The 23,585-nt window shown below is 45.4% G+C and overlaps 2 protein-coding genes across 4 annotated transcripts in view; one reads left to right on the forward strand and one right to left on the reverse strand.

The window, feature by feature from the left end:
* LOC105565533 overlaps nt 1-23,585 on the forward strand; it is a 71,228-nt gene that overhangs the window by 3,001 nt on the left and 44,642 nt on the right. The window lies entirely within an intron of this gene.
* The window catches only part of LOC105565532 (fibroblast growth factor receptor homolog 1-like), a 44,660-nt gene continuing 22,712 nt past the window's right edge, over nt 1,638-23,585 (reverse strand). The window contains exons 2-11 of one of the 2 annotated variants that reach the window (XM_012018811.1): nt 17,123-17,265; nt 6,844-7,194; nt 6,336-6,725; nt 5,183-5,370; nt 4,821-4,956; nt 4,096-4,587; nt 3,514-4,012; nt 3,259-3,399; nt 3,061-3,166; nt 1,638-2,983 (exon numbers count right to left, since the gene is read on the reverse strand). In XM_012018811.1, the coding sequence (XP_011874201.1) occupies nt 2,879-2,983; nt 3,061-3,166; nt 3,259-3,399; nt 3,514-4,012; nt 4,096-4,587; nt 4,821-4,956; nt 5,183-5,370; nt 6,336-6,725; nt 6,844-7,194; nt 17,123-17,231 (2,517 nt within the window). In that variant the 5' untranslated portion in view covers nt 17,232-17,265 and the 3' untranslated portion in view covers nt 1,638-2,878. Of the gene's footprint in view, nt 2,984-3,060; nt 3,167-3,258; nt 3,400-3,513; nt 4,013-4,095; nt 4,588-4,820; nt 4,957-5,182; nt 5,371-6,020; nt 6,203-6,335; nt 6,726-6,843; nt 7,195-17,122; nt 17,266-23,585 lie in introns of both variants that reach the window. The other variant, XM_012018812.1, reaches the window with a different exon arrangement.

Raw genomic sequence — 23,585 nt, forward strand, 5'->3', positions numbered from 1 at the left:
GTATAAAATCAACAGAACTATTACTAAAAAGTATCAAGAACTACAGAACTCGACTGCATGCGATAAGAACTCCATTTTATTTTTGATCTGCTGGGAAATGATATGCCAACTTCACAGGCATAGACTGTCTAGAGTCTTGTGCCCGCGATGCCAGAAATTAGTCCAAGATCTCGATCCCCGACATGTGTAGCCAATCAACTGCGGCTTTTCTGTAAAAGATGCAAGTTGATTGGCTGCGTACACTAAAAGAAATTTTTTAGTACCGTAGCTAATGATGATTTGCTAAAAATATTTTACTGCGTTAGCTATAAATTTCTAAATCACATCAAACGGTTTGCTGTTACACCTAATGCAAAAGGGTCTGTTTTTTATTGCTGCACTCCTGAACTAGTGCACACTGGTGCAATGAGTTGAAATGAGAGGCAATCTATTTGTTTCATTTTAACTTATTGCACTAGTTCAGTAGTGCAGTAATAAAGAACAGGCCTATAGGCACATTAGCGAAATATTAGCTATCACAACTAAATATTAGCTCTCCACATTTGACAATTGAAATTAATAATCGTCGTTCGTTAAATGATTCACGACGAAACTCTTGCTCCAACACTCCGATCGTGCTTTCCGACTGCTATAAACCGCGCGTCGTTTCGACATTTCTCGCTAGGTTGTTCATATTTTCCGCGTTGTCTCGTTGACCGATATTAGGCATCGCCCAATGAGACAATTCCTCTCTCAATATTATTTCGATCTGAATAAGAAACGATTCAAGATCATTCAAACCTGAAGTGTAGTAGTCCGAGCTTCTGCCACGCGCAACAGTGAAGGTACCAGCCACGTAGCCGCGATTAATTTTGTAACATACAAATAAGATCTAAATTAAGACAGCGTGCAAAATTATCAATGATTCCAAAATGTCATTTTTACACGCGTAAAACATTTTAATCGCTTTTAAATTGAATATTAAAACAATTATAATTTTTTAGACAGAACTGTACAAGATTAAGTTTTTATAAAATGACAAATTAATTCTTTTCCTCCAATTATTATTTTTATTTTTCATCGAAATAAAATAATTCGAATAAACGGAAAGAAACGACTAATTTCACGCGAGTAAGCCATAATACTTACCGTAGAATTCACTTCATTCTTTTAATTAATGAAATACACTTTCCAGATCGCTAATTATGCATTATAAACTAGGTCCCGTTTGTCCGTTTAAATAATAGAATAATTTAATATTCCAAAAATCCAAGTCACTAAGATGGCCGATCAACTAAAGACGATTACAAAAACGGAGTAGTCAACGACTACCTATGTAAGGATTGGAAAAGAGATCAGGACTGTGTATTTATTGTAGAGAACTCTGCTTTGAATAAGAGATGTTCAAATTTTTTCTAATGTGTAGTTTATTTTATATGATTCTTGTCTCAAAACTAGGCCGCTTGTGAGCTTTTTCTTTGCCCAATTTTGTTTTGTAGCTTTACTGAACGCGAATGAAGACGCTGTTCGATATTTTCCTGTTTTTTCAGTTCTGGTTTTAAATTAATTAGAAAATATCATTAAGTAGAATACAAATAAGGCAGAAATGGATTTAATACCAACGCGATATCTTTTTGACGAGAAAATTCGGAATGTAATAAAAGTGCGAAGTATTGTTTTATTTTAATAAAGATCGAGATGAGAGATTTATATCGTGATGACGATTCCTTTACACGGTTTATACATAGAATCCAAGTATCTCAGGTAAACGCTAATTTACCAGTAATTACTCTACTTTTAGATAACAAATAAACTTTAAATTTTGCATATGTACAAGTCGCGAATTATAAAACTACTCTCTACCAAGTGAATCTATATTATCATTTTTTACAAAAAGGGTCGTTCGAGCGATGTAACTTAAGATTATGTATAAAAGAAAGATCTCGAAGACGCGTGTATACTTGAAGGACATTGATATATGAAGAAATAAATTATCTATCTCTAAGCGCCTTTCTCCCGTTTATACACATATCGCGAACGATACCTAATACAGCTACAAAACTTATAGCGATACTTTGGACTTTCTTTTCGAAACGATGTTCGCTTCTTTTCACAATTCACTCTTACCGTGTCCGAACCGTCTTTCCCCTTTTTACAAAACATTATTACAAAACTTGCTGCCCGCCATACAAAATCTACGATCGCCGTCCGCTAATGCTAGCCGCGTAAAAACGCTAAGAGTCTACTGGCTACTATAATACAGAAAAACGTACAATTTCCACAGTTGACTAGTTACAAAACACAATATCATGTTCTCGTTTGATATCCGTTCGCGATCCAACATATGGACGAATATCCCCGTCGCGTTAACTTATCTCGTCGTTTATTGTCATTCGATACCTTTTTGCAAGGCACTGATTCATGGCACAATTATTACATCTACTAATATCTATAAGATCTGTATAAGCGATATACAAATCCGCTGTTTGTGTTCAAGGGCGCAGCAAAAGATAGTGTTCTTTCAGTTTTCGCTCGTCGCACGTTCCTTCGCCTTGATCCTAAACCCTAACGTATGTCCAATCCGCGACAAATAATAACGACACAGGCTTTGCTGGTACGCAAATCTTATTGACACACGCTGCCGCTCCATTAACGCACTCTCCTTAATTCTACGCGCTACACACAGGTCAATACTGATTTATTTTATTTGGCGTGTTCGCTTGTTCAGTCGGTTATCCTCCGCGTATGATCTCTCACGCTCAGACTCCTCGTCTCTTTATTTCCTATCATGTCCACTCAACTCGCTCTCGCTGATAGTTTATTACGCTCGCGAGTCGGTTATCTCGTACACGTCGTCTATGCGAGATTTAAGTGGCATTTCTCGCGGCGAGTACACGGCTCACAGCAGATATGGAAATTTCTCTTCGCCTTCCTCTTCCGTCTCGCTGGACTCTTGGCTGGACGGAGGCGTGTCCAACTGAGGCAGGCCGAGATCCAGATACTCCTAACGTCGAAGAAGCGTGTAAAGTCAAGACTGCTACTACAAAAGTAGTCCTGCTTATTTATCAACTCGCAACTCACCTCGTTCGCCGTTATCGTTAATATTCTGTCGAGGTCTTCGACCAGTTCGACGAACGTCGGTCTTTCGTTCGGCTGATAACTCCAACAGTCTCTCATGAGCATGTATCTGTAGGCGAGACATTGAGGAATATATTCTCTCACAAATAAATCGCGTAGACAGAGCGCGTTATGTAGCCAAATGGTGCATAAAGGTCTTACATTTCGATCGAGCAGCAGGGCGGCTTCTCCATTCGATGGCCCGTTCTAAGTAACTGGAATAACTTCTCGACCGACGGTACGGATGGGTAAGGCGTGCCGCCCAGCGTCATGATCTCCCACAACAGGATCCCGTACGACCATCTAGAGGAAAGCACAACGAAAGATGTCACAGATAAACGCGAGAGGAACAAGTGCAACAAGTAATTAAGTGAAATTCTCGGTTCGGGAAAAAGATTATTATTTTTGGATACTCACACGTCGGACTGAGTGGTGTAAACGCGGTGAAACAGAGCCTCTGGGGCCATCCACTTGACCGGCAACCGTCCGTCCGTTGTCTTCCTGTAGTAATCGTGGCAATGAATGTCTCTGGCAAGACCGAAGTCAGCGATCTTGAGCACGTATTCGTCGCTGACGAGGACGTTCCTAGCCGCCAAGTCTCTATGTATACACCTCCTACTGGCCAGATACTCCATCCCACGCGCCACTTGGTACGCGAACGAGACCAGATCTTTTTGCGTGAGGGTCTTCCGTTCCTTCGGCTCTTGTCCGATAGTCGGTTCGTACCCCGAAGTGGGTCTGTGGTCTCGGAGAAAGTCTCGTAGATTGCCGTGAGGTGCGAACTCCACCACGACGTACAGAGGACCGTTCTGAGTACAGGCACCCAGCAAATTGATGATGTTCACGTGCTTGCCAATCATCTTCATCATCTCCATCTCCGAAACTAGATCCATCATCTCGGTATCCGTGTGACCCTCTGTTAATGAGAATACGGATACGTATAAAATATAAGATACAATTTCTTCTATCGTAATTGTATCTTGATTTTTACTTGCTCACCTTTCAACATTTTTACCGCCACGACGCCGGGTATTCCGGGTTTACCGATGTTCGTCTCAGCCCTGACGACCTTGCCGAAGGCTCCTTCGCCCAAGGTGTTCCCAAGCGTGAAATATTCCCTCGGCAGTTCCCAAGCGCTGTCCAACGGTAGCTCGTACTCGGACACGTTGTCGCTGGTGTTGTCCTCGGCGATGACGGTGGACTTTTGCTTCTCGATCTTCACCACCGGCATCAGCAGCTCCTCTTCGATCGCGTTCTGCGCGTTCACCAATTTCTGCTTCTCCACAATCACCTTCTTGGTCCACTGCGTGACGACCGCTGCTCGCGCCGTTTCTATCGCGAGCAGCTTCTTCATCTTCTCGCGTTTCAGTCGATGGAAGATGTATATTACCACGACGACACCCACGGCAAAGAATACGCACAGGATGGCCGCCAGGACGTTTATCAAGATCTGCGGTCTCGCGGCTAGTGGTACTTTCTGCTCGTCCAGCGCTGAATGAATTTCACAAAACTGATGTAGCTTACTCGACGTTTGTAGTTTAATTAATTTAATTTAATTTATTGCAAAGAGGGATACAGTGAAAGAAAAAGTAATACAAAAAGATCGAAAGCAAAAGGCAAGGCACCAACAAGATTGTTGACAGTTCACTTAAAAATACTTTGTTCTCGTGAACAGTACGAAAATGCTTAAGGACTCGAAACAAAATTAATTGCAATATACTCACTTTCGACTACACGTAGATAAGCACTGCTAAACGTTTCCCCTAAAGTGTTCTGGGCGATACAGGTGTACCAGCCTTCGTCCTTTTCAGTAACGTTATACAGCTTCAGCTCCTCCGGATTTTCTGCCTCCATTCCAGCCTATATCGAACGAAAACCACCACTGTAAATCGCATCGAGATCCCCGATCGATCGTGCAGCGATATTTACATAAGTGCGTAAACGCGCATTTTACAATTCGCTTCTTTGATAAACGACGTTAGGCAGACACAGATTAAGCTAGCGATACTCGAAAGATTCGAATTTGAAAGCGAAGCTGAAGAATAAGCAGCGAAAAGAATAGATTGCACATGCAAGCAACGCCCACCTTGACCTCCACCCGTAAGCTCTGATTGGTCTTGTTGACGGTGTCGAGAGAGGTATGAAAACCATGATACCATTCGAGATGACGATGTGCATCGGATAGCACTTGGCAGTTCATACTAACGTTGCTTCCAATAATCACCGTGGTGTTGCGCGGCGGCCTCGTCAGGATCGGTCGATGCGGTACTGTCTCTACAGAGAAAAAGAAACCCAACCACCGTTTAAACTAATATTTATGAATTAACAGTATACGTAGAGAAGACGAAACAAGAAATACATAGAGAATCGGGCTGTCCGTGTTAGCTGAAATAACTTTATGCCTATAAAAACGGAAAAATGTATGAAAATGAGAGCTCGTAATATACAATAGAATAGTAGACGAACGCTCCAGATCTATTTGCTAAAGTGTCAAATAGACAAGTTAATTATTTACATGAAATAATAAATCGTACGATATGTACGTAGCATCCATTGAAGATCATTTAATTCTTCTTCTTACATAGTCAATGTTCTGTTTTGTGATTTCTATGAAATAGATTAGAATAAAATAAAGAGCAAAGAGAAATAGGAATACCCGCAACCGAGAAAGTATTTCCTAGGCGACATGTGCTGGAAAATGAAATGATCAAGTTTGTTAATCACGATTCGGACAGTTTCTTCTTCGCTCAAACCTGTAAAAATGTTGAGAATAGATGGTTAGTCAACTCTACACCATTGAGTTAGCACAGCAACGAGCTATTACGTCGACTACGAAAATTTTCTAAGGGAAACAAATAAAGGTGAACAGAGAATCAGGAGCCAGGACCCTCCACCACCATCGTCGCGATAAATGGCGGCTGTACCTGGAGCAGAGTCCCCTTGGGGATATCCTCTTGATCACCGGGATATTCGGCGATTTTAACCCACTGTATGTACGGTTCGAGATCGGAGAGGATGGGGCACCTGAAGGTCGCGGTACTGTTAACCAGAGCGGTCACGTTCTTCGGGAAGTCCACATTGATGTACGGCTTATGCGGGTAACGCTCTGCGGTTTCGTTAACATCTTAAGTCCGCGCACGAGCAGTCGTGCATTAGCGTAATAACGCGGACGCGGCTCAGAATTGTTGCACGGGCACGAAACGAACTCACGTAGCCGGCGGAGACTCGCATCTACTCACCGATAATGTCGACTATGAAGGTATAGTTGATGCATCCGAGATAATTGCACACGATGCACGTGTAATTGCCGTTGTCCTTGGTAACGAGATCCTCCAGCCTCAGGGTCCACTTGCTTCGGATCACGGTACCGAGATCCCGCTTTGGCTCCTCGTTGTTCTTCAGCCACGTGATGTTCGGCGTGGGATTGCCCACGCTCGGGCACTTCAATCGCATCGTGCTGCCGGCGGGCTTCACTGTCAGCGGGTGCATGTCCTCGCTCTTGTTGAACGAGGGTGGGCTTTCCGGGATCCTGTGGTTGTGCTCGTACTCCGCGTCGTGCTCGCTCCTCTCGTCCAGGTCCGCGTTCAAATTCTCGCTGTCCAGCTGCAACGACCGCGTCTCCGGCAAGTCTGCGGAACAGATTATCGCGTCGTACAACACTCCTGAATATCACGGCTCAATTTGACATGACAGTTAGTGTCACGTTTAATTGAGATTCGCGAGTGGATGAGTTATCGAACAACTCACTTCTGGTCTCGGTCTCGAGATCGTTGCTCCCGTCTTCCGGTCTCAGCGCACTTATCACGCCGCTCTTGTCCTCGTCTTCGTTCTCGAAGCCGTCGTTCTGCAGATTCTCGACGCGCACGGTTACGTTCCTCCACTCGATCGTGTCGTTCGACGTTAATCTACAGCCGTAGACGCCCGTGTCCTCCGTCTCGACGTACTTGAATTTCACAAACTGCTTGGTCACGCGTATCCTGCTGGTCAACTTGCGCAACGCTTCGTCGTCCTTATACCACGTCGTTTCGCCGTTCAAGTTTTGGCAGCGCAGAGCAAGCTTCTCGCCCACGGACACCACAACGTCGGGATTAATTACATCTGCAATTTAAATATTACGCATCTCATTGCTACGTCGTGCGAATGTACCACGTCTCTAAAAATCAATCAGTTTAGAGAGTACGCGTCCAATCCCAGATACCACAGAGGTGAACGTAAGTTCATAGAGAATTCATTTTAAAGAATACCTATGCAGAATTAGGAAAGTAAATATTGAAGAATTCTTGAAGAATCAGCCACAATCAATTCGTTTTGAAATTTTTGTCAGAAATTTATTATGGTGCATGCAACTTCCCCAATCATTCTTATTGTATTCTTCTATTCCCGAAGGATTACAATTCAGAAAGGCAGAAAACTCGAAGAATACTTTGCGAATTCACTGTGCTATCTTGAGATCTGTATCCCTCGGGTGTTGCGCGCAACGCGATGTTAATGATAAGCCGACGAAAACGGCATATTATTTCATCTTTCTTCGTACGCGACTTCCGTGAAGCGAAACTTTGTTCATCGGATCATAGTTTCGCATCGTATCGAAGGGTCCCCTAAAGCCAATTGGTACTTTTACCTTCTGGAGAGAAACAGAGCGACGTCACGCAAAACAAAATTATGAATCGATCGTGCAAGATGAATTAAGTGATTTTAAGTTAATCGCTAATACTTGCTCGTTTTCTGTCGCGTCGTGTCGCTTCGGCTGGTCGACGCGACGATCTATAATAATCGCCGTCGCGAGGATTCAGACGGGGACGTTTTGCGCCTAACGAGAGAGAAGGAGAGGAAGAGCGAAACGAGACGCGGAGAGCTTGGCTCGGGTCCGTCTGGCCTATCCCGCGATATTCGCGCCGGCCTGATCAAGGAAACTCATTTTCCTACGCGGCTCATTCATGAGGCCGACCGGCCGTACCTCGGAGTATCGCCATTTGGAAGACGGCCAGAAGTGAATCGCGACACTGTCCCTTCCGACGTTCCATCTGGAGCCTTTCCATCCCTCCGTCCCCGGAATGCGTCGCGCACTATTTTTAGAGCTATCCTCCTCCCCCCGTGTTGCCGCTCTTCCCCGGTGAATCGCCCTATGATTACGACCACTAATAGCGCTACGAGGCGAGTCTTCATTATCGCCGCGCGAGCTCCGAAAGGGCGATATTGAAAGTTGGATTATCAGTGCAAGAGACGGTCGCGCCGTGATCGATTTACATCGATCGTCGCTCGCCTCGATCGTAACGACGATCAGCGGGGTCCCTCCCCCTTCTTTTTCAGCGGATCTGCTTCCGGAGCTATTCCAGACGCGCCAGGAAGAAAGGCGAGACTTGAATTCGAGCGAGTTCCCGGCGCGGAGGTCTCTCTTTTCGCGAATCTTTAAACATCCTCGCCCATGCGCACAAACGAGTCGTTGTGCCCTGCGAAGAGGCCCTCGGCGGAAATCGATCGAGTTTATATTGTCGCTCGTTTCGCCCCGCGGGCGCTTCGCTTCGCTCTTTTTCGGGAGACGGCGACAGATGCGGGGCACGTGGCATCGGTGGCTGCGATCACAGACTTCTATATACTGCTAGACCGCTACCTTCGAGTTGAAAAGCGAGGCAAGAGTTTCGCCATGTCCTGCTAGGTAAATAAAATAGTATGTCTGACAGTGACACACACCGATGCACACATACTACTTTATTTACCTAACAAGCATGGCGGAACTCTTGCCTCACTTTTCAGCTCGAAGGTATAGCAACCGAGGGGGAAACCGCTGACCAAAGTCTTGTACACCAATGCCCACTTATAATGCCCAGTGGGCGTTACTTTGTCCTATTATCTTATTTTATCTTTATAATGGCCCAGCAAGGCCTAATGCCCAAACTAATACCCAAAAATGCTCCAAAAAATGCCTAGTAATGCCCAGTAATGCCGCAAATCTGTACACCACAATGCCCTCAGCAATTTTCCCCTCGGTAGCAGCATAGTATAACTAGTAGGTCCACTTTGATCTTTGCGGTCCCGATCACGTGGTATTCCGCCATGCACTCGGGCAGGGTCCAGCGATGTGTGTGTATACGTACTCGTCAAAGCCACACTACCACACATACAACTTTTTTCTCATTGGTCTGCCCAGAACAATGTCGGATGCGCAGAAAGGATCGATGCAAAACGAAACGAATGACGGAGTGGACCTACTAGTTATATTATGGTAGCAGTTTAGTAGTATATAAAAGTGGACTTGGCTGCGACGCCGGTGCGTAAAGTAGAGAGACGTGGCTCCCTCGATTTCTCGCACCGAGGCGCAATCCGACGCGCGGTGTCCCCCCGAAAATTAATTCACCCTCGTCGAGACTCTTCGGTCGTCTTCGAAATTGATACTTTCACGCCGTTCGAAAATCCCACGTTGATCCACGCCGACCGACACCTAAGCTAGGGATCGATTCCTCTCGGTACGCGGTACCGGCCATCTGCCTCGAGCCAAACGCCAGGAATAGCCTTAAACGTTTCAAGAGCTTCGCGCCACACTTTCGCCGGTGTTGTTCTCCTCCCTTTCTGCCTCCGGCCTTCCCTCGCCGCGAGCTTTCGGTCGCGGTAACGAGCTTCAGCACGTTTTGGATGTTTTGCACAGAAACTCGCACGGCGGAGAACGAAATGTTACGTCGCGCAGAGGAATTTTTCCAAAGAAAAAATAGAGTACCGAGACGCTCGCAATTCTTCCGACAAATTCCTCGACGGGTCGGCGAGAGTCCCGTTCGAACGCAGCGTCACCTTTGGACGCGCGGTGTCCAGAAATACGTCTGTTTGCGATGTAAATAAAGAGTTTGCGGTGTAAGTGGGGAAAGGAACGGGTTAACTTCGTCGACAAATAAAAAGATCGAGACTTATTGGCTGTACGTTGGACAATATCGGCCAATGCATTTCTAATAACCAACATTGGACCAATATTTAGCCAGGAGTGGAGTAATCTGCACTTTTTGCAAGTAGAACTGCTAATTTATGAAAATGCTTGTGTAATATACTCGTACAAATTGCGGCTTTTTGTGTACAGTGTCACACTAATCGGACTAAAGGCCTGTGTCCACGATGCTTGGAACTTGGAACAAGGCCTTTAATCAGAGAACAGCATGGTATTATTGAAATAAAGTTTAGTTTTAGTTATAGCCTGTAACTTATTCGAGCTGAATAGATTTTTTGTTAGGCTTCTAAATTTAATTTCAATGGTGCCGTGCTGTTCTCACACTTTCCATCGGATAAACCAATTAAATAGTGTTTTCGATGGTTAATTTTTCCGATTCAAGTATGGATACATTCGATGAAAGTTATCCGACGAAAATGCAGTTACCGATAAAATTTGATCGAAAAACCGCTCACATTTTTCATCGGATATACAATTTAGTCGGATATATCCGTTTGTTATTATGTAATTGGATTATCCGATTGTATTTGATCGGACATTTTTCTCAGTGCATATTTAGTCCGATTAGTGGAACACTGTCGGTCTGTGCACAAAAGCCACATAATTTGTATATTACACAAGTGTTTTCAATCAATAGACAGTTCTAGGAGCAAACGGTGCAAATAGTGCAGAATCACTCCAGCACCCCCTTAATCTCGATACCAAATAAACGCCCCCGCTCGAGACCGTCGGCCATTAACGTCGCGCGCGACGGAAACCCCTGGTTTGTCAAGCCGTCAGCGGCCGTTTATTTATCCGTGTCGCGCCTGAAACGCACGCATTTTTACCCCGACGCATCGCACTGTCTAACTGACGTACACGGCGCTTTCCCTCGTCGCACGGTCGCACGGATAGTTGGTAGCGCGGGCCGCGTTAGAAAACGATCTCTATCCCCGCGCTCGTTCTTCAACGTCCCTGTGTCTTCGCGAAGAGCGCCATATAATCTTTCAATAACACAACCCGATCTTTTAACGCGGGCTTTCTTAGGCTCCCACCTCCCCGCTTCTGTCTCAGGGTAGCTCTCGGTGTTGCGTCTCGCTGTTGCAGCACGTGCCGCTCGTAAATCGCTATCAAAGTTTCCGCGCAAACGGAGGTGCGGCTACCGGTTTCTCCGAGCGCCGGACGGCTTCATAAATAATCGCTGCTTCCTCGCGTGCGCGACCAGGGATATAATCACTCCGATACGGATAAGACTTTGTCACCGATACCACGGGCGTCTCGTAATTCAATCGTCGAACATGAGCCGCGTTTATCAGATGTAAAAGAAAGCGTTACGCCTCATTTCCCCGTGTCCAGAACGATTCAACAGGATAATCGGACAGGTAAACGATAAATCAGTCTCGGTCTGCAAGCTGATTTATCAGCACGAGTCCGATTATCCCTTGAATCGCGGTAAATGAGGTAGCGCGACGGACAAGTCCTTGGACTTTCAGTGTCGTCCGACCTTTCGCGTCTTTATCCGCGAACGAGAAATTCAGCGAGCACTAATACCTAATCTACAACGTTCTCTTTGCGTCTAGAAACATTCTATTTCGTAGCCAATGGCAGGTATTCATATAGTCGGAGCTTAGATTTAAGACCGTCTTGAGTTTATCTTTAAATACTGTATGGAACATTTCATTGGCTACAAAGTATCTAAAGATAATCTCAAGACGATCGGAAACATAAGATCAGATTATGAATACCAGCCAATAAATACGTTTAAAAAATTGTGCCAGTTGATATATTGTACTTGTACAATCGTACGTTGTTGACAAATTTTTTAAGCGTTTGCTTATATAAGACAGAACGTTTCTAGACGCAAAGAGCGTTGTAGATTAGGCTTTAAGTCTAATTTATAATATGTTGTTTGCGTCTAGAAACGTTCTGTCAGAAAAATTGCGCGAGTTGAATCGTACATTGTACAGTCGTATTTGTCCACAAATTTTTTAAGCGTTTCGATTTGCTTATATAAAGACCTGCGTCCACGATGCTGGAACTTGGACACAGGCCTTTAAGACAGAACGTTTCTAGACGCAAAGAGCACATTGTAGATTATGCGTAAATGCTGGCGGTACGATTGCCACGTTCAGAGAAACAAGACGAGGTCGGCCAGTAAGATGGATTATCGTCGTCGCTTCCGACGAGTCGTGCCAAAAATATTTTCGCACGACTGGCCCGGCCGATTTGTGCGAACGTACAAATTAATCCGCGCCAGATTAGAAACTTAAAGGGACCGCTGCATCTCTATATTATCTTGAGCATTCGGGGCTTCCCACTTGCACGGCTATCGGATCTCTCGCTCGAAATAGCCAGAAGTAAAAGACGCTAATCGTAAGAATACCACGCGCGAGCGACATCGCAATTTATGTTCTTTTAATTGCTCGTTGTTTCTCTGCTTCCACGAGGGGGGGAAACGAAACAGTCACCAAGCGAACGCCCCCTCGCACCGCTGATATCATCTTCGCGTTAAAAAAAGGAGCAAAGAATGCAGAAAATATCAAGAGAATTGTTAACCGGGTGAGAACTCCATAGCTTTTCCAAGAGTCGGCAAGATAAATATTTGACTCGAGATTTTTCGGCAGATTTTTTCAGCCGGCAAACGAGTCCGCGCGGAAACGACTCGGCGCGAATAAACAAACGATTCGCAAAATCAAACAGTGTCGAAGATTCGGCAGAAGCTGGGCGTGCCGGATTATATGGACCGTTCGCGATTAATCGGCAATTTAAAGCTGCTCGAGTTCTCTCGGCGAGAGAGAAATCGCGGCTGCCGGTCCGAGCCTACGTCGTTTCGCCTAGCGAACGAAACCAGCCTGTTCCCCAAGAAAAGTGGTGGCGGCCGCGGAGGTAAAGAAAAATCGACAGGCGAGAAAGATCTCTCGACCTCGGAGAAGTGCCCCGCGGTGTCGGATTACGATCGTCCCACGCGTACGGCTTTTAGCGTCTTCATTCGTCGAGCGGAGAGAAAGAGAGATCTCTTTCATGCCGCCGCGACGCAGCGGTCGATCTTGCGCGAGACGATGATTCGACAAAAAGGAGAAACTCTAGACACGATAATTCTTGTGCGAGGCGGCGCGAGATCTCTCCGTACGGAAACGCTAAAACGCCGACCCTTTTTTCTTCATTACACAAGACGCTTTTTCATACAACGTTCACCTATGACGACGCGTTCGTTCCTTCGCGGAAGGTCGTCCGGCGCGCTCCGCGTTTCGTGATTGAAACGTGCTCCTTAATGGACGGGCAATGCTCCTTTCCGTCGTCGACGAGTTAACGATATTTTACGGCACGGCCGATCCAATTACCCCGTTCCATTCCGCGGCGCGTGTGTTACGGCTGAAATCGTCGGTTTTATTTCGATCTCTCCCCTCTGTCCTCCGTAGGAGGGCGAAACGAGCGTTCGTCGGGGTCTTCTCTCGACAAAAGACTCGATATATGATAATTCGAGATAGGAAAAAAAAAAGAACGACCCGTGACGAACCAAGCGAGATGAGTCGCGCGGGATCGGGTAGAGTCCTGTTGTACATTTTAACGCATCGTCCGTTCGCGTTAAGATATCGCGTCAACAAAGTGCCGGGCCTCCGACTAGGGCTAGAGAACCTGCCAGCGGGACCGACTCGACGATCTAATTAAGATTCCGCCTCGTCCTGGAAGCCGTCGTTTCATAATGGAACGCGAACGCGCGGTAAAAAGGACGAGGGGGATTTACGGGGGCCGGTCGAGACAGAGAGCGGATAGAAACGTCGGGACTCTTGACGGGTGTCTCGGCCTGAAACGTTTCGCCAGGTACAACACGTATCTACCCGCATAATTACACCTCGAAACGGATCATCCGACTCTCGGGACACCGGGAGGGAGCGACGCTTAAGCGCGCTCGTTATCTTAACGAACGCGCCGAGCTCGTCCCGCGCTCCGCTCGAGATTGAAGCCTAATCTACTATCTCTCCGCGTCTGGAAACATTCTATTTTGTAGCCGACAATACGTTTAAAAAATTTGCGCAAGTGGATCAATCGTACATTGTCGACAAAGTTCTTAAGCGCTTCGAATCGTTCATACAAAATATAATGATTCGCATTGTAGATTAGGCTTGAATCGTCGCGCCGGCGAGGCGGACGGGAGAGAATCGCGCGGCTAATTTCCGCGTCGGTTTTCCGGATTGCGGCTCCGTCGAGGAGACGAGGCGCTTTTACCGATCTGCGCGCGGATGCGGGCACGGGTCCAGCGGGAAAACGGAGTGTGCGACGCTCGATCAACTGGCAAGGGCAACCGAGATCTCTTGGCGAAATCTCCTTCTCGGTCCCCCCCCCCTCCCCCCGCCCTTTAAATCGCGCTCCGCTACCATCTCTTTCATTGTCCAATTGGTAATATCAGCCGCTATTACGCTGTTGAATACATTTAATAGACAAAAGATTGGCAGTGGCTCTCATCGCTCCCGTCGCTCTCGCGGCGGCCGGGTCCCTCCCGGCTGAATTTAGTCCGAGAAAATGGCGTTTCGTATCCGCCATCGCCACCGGGAGAGTATCGTTGCTGGCGATTCGGTAATAGCGGCTCCGCAGCCCGGCTCGGCATTCAATGACCGGGCAATTGGACAATTGAGCTCAATCATAATAGCGCTCATACGCATATCGTGCCACACACAGACGACGACGTGTCGTTTTCGCCCGTTCGGCCGCCGCGCCGATATTTACTTACCGAAATAATCGGCCCGTCCACCGCGGCGGAATATGCGTGCCGTGGCGCGTCGAAAATAATGCGGGGGACCTGGGGGAACCCGTTGACCCGGGGGTGACTTCGCGACCCCGCGACGTGTGGACGGTATTACGAATCTCCCCCCCCGGTCGGCCGGCGCGATGTTTACGGCCGTAGCCGCGCGGCGAAACGGGACCCGGTTTACGTGTCGCGGTGACGTCCAACGCGCACGTGGCCCCCGTCGCCGAAATTCCAACGAAACTCTCTACTTTCGAGCACGCACCAACTACGGAATATAGTGGAAATCACGCCAGCGCGGTACAAAGCCGTGGTCTGTTCGCCAGATGTGGTGCCGGTCGAAATTCTCGACCGCGCCTTCCTCCGTTTGACCGAGGAGCAACATTACGACTCTGTCGATGCTCGTCGGGAGGGAAATTGACGTTTCCCATTGTTTGGAACAACAAACGAATGCCCACACGTCGTTCGCGCCTATACCGCTCTCGCCGTGCGCATCGCGCGACGTTGCGTAACGGTTTCGGGATTGGCGGAACGCGGAGCAGCCGCGATGACGAGTCGAAAATACATTTTGACGTTTGTCTCAAACGGTGCGGGACTTGGACGCAATTAGACGGAATCGGTGACAATTTCCGTGGCCTATCGCGAGGATAAATGATCGGCGCTGCGTCTACGCACCACCGATAATTATGTCCACGTGGGATATAATTATCGTCGCGCCGACGCTAATTAATTACCACGCGTGTTGCTCCGCCGGCGCTGTTTGCGGTTCACAATTTTGGAGACCGAGCGAGCGATCGTGCGAGTCGCACTTCCCTTGAACGTCGATGACTGCAACAGAGTGCCAGGCGGTTGCGCGATTTAAATAGCGGCGATATGTATGCACGCGACGTTTCCCCGACAAAGTTTTCCCGAGAATGCAAGCGCCGATAATTAAATCGTAGCTACGGAGCCTAGGAGCGACGTGACTGGAAATAAACCAGGATCGAGCGCTGCGTTTGAAGGCCTGACGGAGCTGACGTTTCTCGGTACCGATTTCACAAAATTCCACCGCGAATTCTTCTCCGTATTATTAATGCGGATGGTAACGTCGCGCCAATTTGCCTCAACACTCGTTGAACAGACGTAGAAACTAAATTCTTTGGTTCAACTTCCGGGGTTGATAGACGAATCGCTGAACAATCGGTTTTCGAGATGGAGATATTTTCCTCTAGACATCTCTCTCGGTACTTCTACTGTTCGTTTTTCGTTCGTTTCGCTTTCGCTTCTTCGCTTTCACTAGCTTCCTCGTCGCATTTGAGCTTTTTCCTCCGCGCTATTTTTCACGTTGCACCAATGTGCCTCAACACTCTTTGAACAGACGTAGAAGCTAAATTCTTTGGCTCAACTTGTTCAGCGATTCGTCTATCAACCTAACCGGGGTTGATAGACGAATCGCTGAACAATCAGTTTTCGAGTGGGAGATATTTTTCTCTAGGTATCTCGGTACTTTCACTGTTCGTTTTTCGTCTGTACTTCCGCTTTCGCTCCTTCGCTTTCACTAGCTTCCTCGGTCGCATTTGAGCTTTTTCCTCCGCGCTATTTTTCACGTCGCGCCAATGTGTCTCAACGCTCTTTGAACAGGCGTAAAAACTCAATTCTTTGGCTCAACTTCCGGGGTTGATAGACGAATCGCTGAACAATCGGTTTTCGAGTTGGAGATATTTTCCTCTAGACAGCTCGGTACTTCCACCGTTCGTTTTTCGTTCGTACTTCCGCTTTCACTAGCCTCCTCGTTGCACTTGAGCTTTTTCCCCCGCGCTATTTTTCACGTCACGCGATTCGCACTGGCCACTTGTTCCTTTTTCAATACGAAAATATCACGTTACGGACTTTACGAATCCTCGGCTCGCTACGACCGCGCGCTATGTGACTCGCATTTACTCTTTTAACTTGATTTGCGATTTTACTGGGGATTGAATTATCTGCGAAAGAGTTTACTGCGGTAAATGAAATTAATTAGGATAATAACGAAGTATTGCGTTACGAGTAATAATTTCGGCTTCCCACTGCGATTACATCATTTTTAAACAATTACGTTTACGGGATTTCCATCGTGCAGCCGAGCTTTCGTTGTCCTTTGCAAACGTTCCTAGAAAACGTTGTTATGCCGCTTCCGTGAATTAAACGCTCTTGAAATATAACTCGGCTAAAGCATTAATAAATGGCACGTTCCACATATAAATCTCTGTATTGCTTATATGTATGTACAACTCTGTCTTTCGCGTTCGCTTCGAGTTCGAATACGTTCCAAAAGATTTCCATCTATTATTAAACGAATAATTGCGCAAGATTTTTCAAGAAATGTACGCAAGAGTTGCGTTACGTTTTCTTACCTACTAGCCGAACGTTCCGCCCTTGCGCAAGTCCGACGCCCAGGATAGCGAGGATCCCGAAGATTATGCAGATCCTCGTCGCCATTTCGACTCGCTCGACACCGGGCATACGTAGTTAGTGTAATCGCGGCATGGGTGACTTCCTGAAACAGAAACCAGGGAAGGTTTATTTATCTTTCCCTCTATATGCCGGGATAAAATAGCGCGTGGACGGAAAATGCCTGTCAACGACTTTTTCGGGAGTAACGAGAGCGGTTACAGGCCTCGATCACAACCACCGGGCTAGAAAATGATGGAAGAGGAAAAGAGAGGTGATTATGTAAATGGTAAAAGTCGAAAATGAAATCGTAAGTCTCTCTCTCTCTCTCTCTTTTTCAAAATAAACTCGTGATTATGTCGATATTAATAATAAGGAGAGCAAAAGGTTCATTTTCTTCCACGTTCCCTCCTTTTCTTCGGCCGCCCGACCTCGTCGTATTTTTTCTCTATTTCGCGAAGAAGAGTCTCCCGCCTCTTGGCCGACGGCCAAACCTCGAAAACGCGATGCACTCGCCGAGGACACGCTGTCCAACAGTTTTAGACACACGACTACGCTGAAGCACAGCTCTGAGAGCAGCGGAGTCAATGCACAAGCTTTACGCACGTGCTTCCCGTCCGGGAACGACGGCGTTCGCCGCTTTTAACGCGACTCGAAATCATCGTTGTCGTAAATCCGCACCGAATACGCGCGGTATTCTACGATGTTCGCGAGCCCGATGGCGCAAAAAGACGAAATTATGAAAACTTTCAGTCGATAAAACACATACTTACATGGAAAACTGATCTTTACACTTTATCCATAGGTAGTGTAGTGCGAAAAAAAGAATTGTGTCGCAAGAGGCGATTTCTCGATGGAACTGATCACTAGCCACGTGGTTGTGACTGTCGCGAGATTCCGATGGTTCATGATCAAGTTCTTTTTCGAAAATTTGACCCTCAAAACGACACTCGACGCATTTTGACAATAATAGTCAGCTGTTTTGCCAACACGCAGTGATCTCGCCAACAAATATTAACCGTCGTTTTTCTTTGTACTCTGTGTTTATGACGTAAGGTATTAGACTTTCTAAAAGCGTCGAAACGAAGAAAATCAAACGGTCCATCCTGACGATAAATTCTATTATTATTAATTTAATGAATATGATCAACGCCGATGTTCCGAAGATTCAATAGCTGGTTTTTATGTATTTAACGCCTAATCACATAGCCACATCAGAGTATCTTAAGACATTACTTAAGACGGTCTTGAAATAAGAACCGAGGGGGAAACCGCTGAGAGCATTGTGGTGTACAGATCTGCGGCATTACTGGACATTACTAGGCATTTTTGGCACTAATTTGGCATTAATTTGGGAGTGGTGGGGCATTAGAAAGATAAAATAAGATAATAAGATAAAGTAATGCCCACTGGGTTTACTCCTCGATAAGAAACGGACTATGAATGTTGTTTTTTCAAACAATCTCTTATCTAGTAAGAATATTCTTAAAGTCGCCAGCAGTAATTTAATAAATTAATAACATCGGTTTGTCGACCGTGTCTGGCAATTAAAATTCTTATTGCGAAAAATATTACCCCAGCCAGGATTCGAACCTCCCTACAATCCGTGACGGGCGTCTTCTCTTATCTCTTATCAATCTCTTATCAATCGACTCTTTCACACGTCAATCCCAGTAAACAGACAGGCCTGGACATTTCTATCATGTACTCTATAATTATAAAAACGTCCTGGCATTTCTGCTTGTCTATGTACATTCAATCTCGAGTAGGTATCCTGCAAGCGTATCTTGTAACGGTAATTTTAATCGCTGTTTTCATGGGACACCCTACGTATCCGCTTGTTTTTCCTCGCTACCATTAACGACTGTTGAAAAGGCCAAGGGTATAAGTCGCCAAGCGGATTGTTTTCTTTGAAACGTCCCAATGATCACGTGGACGCATTTTCCTACCTAGGGAAATCCTACTTGGTCCGAGAAAGAATACACGGCCGTAAGCCGAGAATCATAAAGAATGACAAATCCCGCGAGCGACGATTAATATCCGACCTTCCCTCAGGGGGTCGAAGAACTTCACGAGTTCTTGATGGCGGGACTTTCCTCGCCGGGTCGACCGCGTCACCTGTTGCATCGCTGAAAAAGAGAAATACGCGCACCCTCGTTCCCGTGGAGGTTCGTCGGTGTCCCGTCTCGTCTCGTCTCGTCTCTCTCGAAGGTTCGGTCGTGAGAAGATTTTCTCGCAGCATCCAAGGCAGGCCAGAAAAACGCCCGTAACGAGAGAAGACACCCCGAGATGAACGAAACTGAAGAGAAACTATATTCTTCCGAGGCAATATTACAAAACTAATTTGACAGTTCGCGAAAGAAAGGCGAAAATCTGGCGACCAGATTGCCGCAGCGAAAAGGATACGATTTTTCAGGCAGAAAATACAAACTTATAATAAATAATTATCATCGCGGCGAACTTGCCCATTTATTTTGCTAATTTATATGCACGCGTCTTTTTCCCGCGGAAAGCGCATTTATTTCAGTTTGTTCGTATTTCGTGTGCTCGGTCGAAAATAAATGACGTGGGATACCGTTGTTATTAGAGGAATTTCATAATTCAGTGCTAATAATTCGCCGATTTTAAGTACGCGTGGGTCGCGGAATTTCGAGCGAAACGCCAGTCGGTTGGCGTAAAGCAAGTCTAAAGGGTCGCGCGCATTAATTTATAAATAAACCGATCGCGCGTAGGACGAAGTGCGCGCGGTTCTCGGTAATGCATACACGTAATTAAAGCGAGTATCCCCCGAATTCGGTACGCTAGATCTATGCCCGTTTTATGTCACCGTACGTTAGCGTATAACGCGCCGGATCGGTGGAACGTTCGCCTAATAATCAAATTGCACGTACTGAAAAAAATTTCCATCGGATAAACTAATTAAATAGCGTTTCCGAGCGTTAATTTTTCCGAGTAACTTTTCCGATTAAATTACGTACGTACCCGATGAAATTTATCCGAGGGGGAAACCGCTGACCAAAATCTTGTACACCAATGCCCAGTGGGCATTACTTTATCCTATTATCTCATTTTATCTTATTTACCTTGTTTTATCTGATTTTATCTTTAAAATGCCCCAAAAATGTCTAGTAATGCCTAATAATGCCCACACCCTCAGAAAGAATTTCTGTTACTGAACCAAAAAATATTCTTGACGCATTTATATTTCTCTCTCGCAACCTCATTTAGTATAAAAATAAGAGACAGTATCAAAATAAAATCAATAATTCTTATTCTCCTCTATCGAATTAAAAAAAGGTTGACTTACTACATTGAGACAAGAGTTATATAAATGTAAGTTTATATATTCTTGCGTTTAGAAGAAATTTTCCCTCCATCTTACAACGCACCAAGTTGGCACCACGATTAATTTTTCCGATTACGTTTACCGATAAAATTACGGATATACATCCGATGAAATTTATCCGATGAAATGCAGTTACCGATGAAATTTGATCGAAAAACCGCTCATATTTTTCATCGGGTATACAATTTAATCGGATATATCCGTTTGTTGTTATGTAATTGGATTAGCCGATTATATTTCGCAGAACGCAACGCGCCAGATATTCCGTATCGCTTTAGTCTCGCTATTAGCTATTTTACGACCGGTTAACTCAACTTACGGTTAACGAAGATCTTGGTCGCGGATTTCGATCGAGGAATGTCACCGGGGGACACGGCGCGATATTTACGAACGCTTTCATAGCGCAAATTTGACGTTACGTAGAGTTTAGTGCTCGATAAAAGGGAGGAAAGTGCAAACGTCCGATATTCCTTCGTTTAATTAGCGCGTTCGCGCTCGAATGTCTCGCTATAAATCCGCGCTTTACCTCGCCAATTTTACCTCAATCGAGGATCAAAGCGCTATTTCTACGCGCGCAACACGTCGAATTAGAAGCAGCGGCTTCGCGTTAGAACAAAAATATGCACGATATTTTATAAACGGAGGAGCATCTGATTAATCCGAAAAATAACACTTCCCGTTTGCTTTATTATCACGCGATGTTTATAGCCTCCTTCTAGGAAGAATTTAAAGGCTGCGCGAGAGCAATCGTGAGCTTCGACTTGAACATCTATCGCATTTTTCTTCTGCATCCCTCGGGAATTCGCGATCGACGCCAAGATTTTTTGAAACGATCGGTTTACGAGTGGCCTCGTAAAGCTACCGTAATGAGCCATCGTCAAACGCTTACCTTTCCGGTCGCGTCAAATTAGATCAAATAATGATCATGAAACTCCTCAGCGTATCCTGTATAAATCGACATTGCAATTCCCGGAGACCGGCGTTTTACGACGTTTTAGTGACATTTCGCGGGAGATTTACGTCGACTTCCGACTTTGCGCACAAGGAAATATTTCGAGTTTCGTTACCGCGAACGTCGTGCAAGTCATTGACCGGCTGCGGAAAGCACGGGATTACTCTCGAAAAGTCAATCAGTGTACTGAGAAAAATGTACGATTAAGTATAATCGGATAATTCAATTACATAATAACAAACGGATATATCCGATTAAATTGTATATCCGATGAAAAATATGATCGGTTTTTCAATAAAATTTCCTCGGTAACGGCATTTCATCGGATGTATCCATAATTTAATCGGAAAACGTAATCGGAAAAATTAACTATCGGAAACACTATTTAATTGGTTAATCCGATGAAAATTTTTCTCAGTGCACGCATCGACGTCATTTTAAGATATTTTGCCTAATCCCTCCAGTCGTTCTCGATCACGAAAGTAACGTCTCTAAATATATTTAGGCACGATCGACAAAGGTTTACTCAAGCCAAATCTATACAACTGTAGGGACGCTTAAAAATGGATCGCAAATCAGTTTATAAAAGTCGCCATAAAACAACGTGATCATCACGTCCTGGTAAACATTTGTTCTTTTCGAAACGGCACGCGAACGCAGGCTGTCGTAAATCGACCCGGGAACGGCCGAATGGAATATATCTTATTGATTTCCTTCCTTTTCTCTCTCGCCTTCTGTTTCTACTACGATACTTCATAAAGAATAATAGGCTTCGGCCGAGAGCTAGAGTCTAGAACAAGCGCGTCTGGTTCTCGTCGAGACCACGCCACGTTTTCTCTTCTCGTATTCATCGACACGATCGTTTTATACGCGCACACACACACGCGCACACGCGCTGCGCTCTTGTACGTCTGTAATTTAAAGTTTGGTGCATCGAACGCTTGAGATTCTCCCGACGAAGACGATTCCATTAGCGGGGATGTGAATCTGGCGTTGAAACAAAGTTCGCGGGTTCGCTAAACTCGCCTGGCATTTTAAATCTCCTGAGGTCATTCTTGAGACGGGACTGTATACGAAGGTGATGGAAATAACACAAGTTCCGACCGTGATTTCTGCACGGAGGAAATTGTCTCTTAAAATTTATCCTGAAAAGCATGAAGTCGTGGAACAACGGCATTTCGAAGAATTTTATGAGTTTTTTTTTAATTTTACCATTTTACTAGTAATTACACTTGATGCATATTTTACTAGTAAAATTATCCCACGATTACATGAATTTCTCTTACGATTTATCCAGAAAATCATGTAATCGTGAAACAACGGCATTTCGAAGAATCTTATGAGAGTTTCTTGACATTTACTTTCATAAATTTACTAGTAAAACGTGTGGTAGAATTTCTCTGAAAAAGCTCTCATAAAGTTCTTCAAAACGCCATGTTATCCGATTATATGATTTTCAAATTTTTAGAGAAAATTCTCTCTATGTGTATAGTTTTATGATTTAAAAAAGCGATCGCGTCCAGGTATCTGCGGTCAGTTAATCATCTGAAATTCGTGCAATACACTTAAAGACGGTAAATTTGAGGAATTAACAAAGTATTTAAATTGACATTATGTTCGAACTCGTGCGTATATTCTTTCTCTTTGTACCTTCAATTGTCAGAGTATCGCGTGTAGCATATCGTCGAAATTTGCCATGGTAGAAAGTGAGACAGAGTAAAGCGTCGGTATTCAAGTTTCAGAGGAGAGTACCGAGTTTTTAAATTATATCCTTGTGTCCGTCGACACTACGAGGTCCCGGACCTACGTCACGATAATTACGGGTGGCCGAATCCGTCGGGCCCCCGTGATGAAACAGGTTGGAGCGATTTCATTCAATTTGTCGAGGGTCGTGGAACACTCCTTCGCAGGGATATCGTAGATCTCGCCGAGATTTCCGATGATAATCGCGGTACGGTCACGGCCGGAGGAAAGAGGATCGTCGCGGCACTTAAACATTCATACATAAATCAAGGTGCGTTTCCTGGCTCCTTCAGGAGTACTCGGGAAGCGCGCTTTTACATGGGCTCTTCCCCCATTTCTCCTATTAACTCACGAATATTTAAGTACAGTACGATTCTACTATTGT

Source organism: Vollenhovia emeryi, unplaced genomic scaffold, assembly GCF_000949405.1.
Source record: "Vollenhovia emeryi isolate VEMERY1.0 unplaced genomic scaffold, V.emery_V1.0 DF939151.1, whole genome shotgun sequence".
In the NCBI taxonomy this organism is placed as follows: Eukaryota; Metazoa; Arthropoda; class Insecta; order Hymenoptera; family Formicidae; genus Vollenhovia; species Vollenhovia emeryi.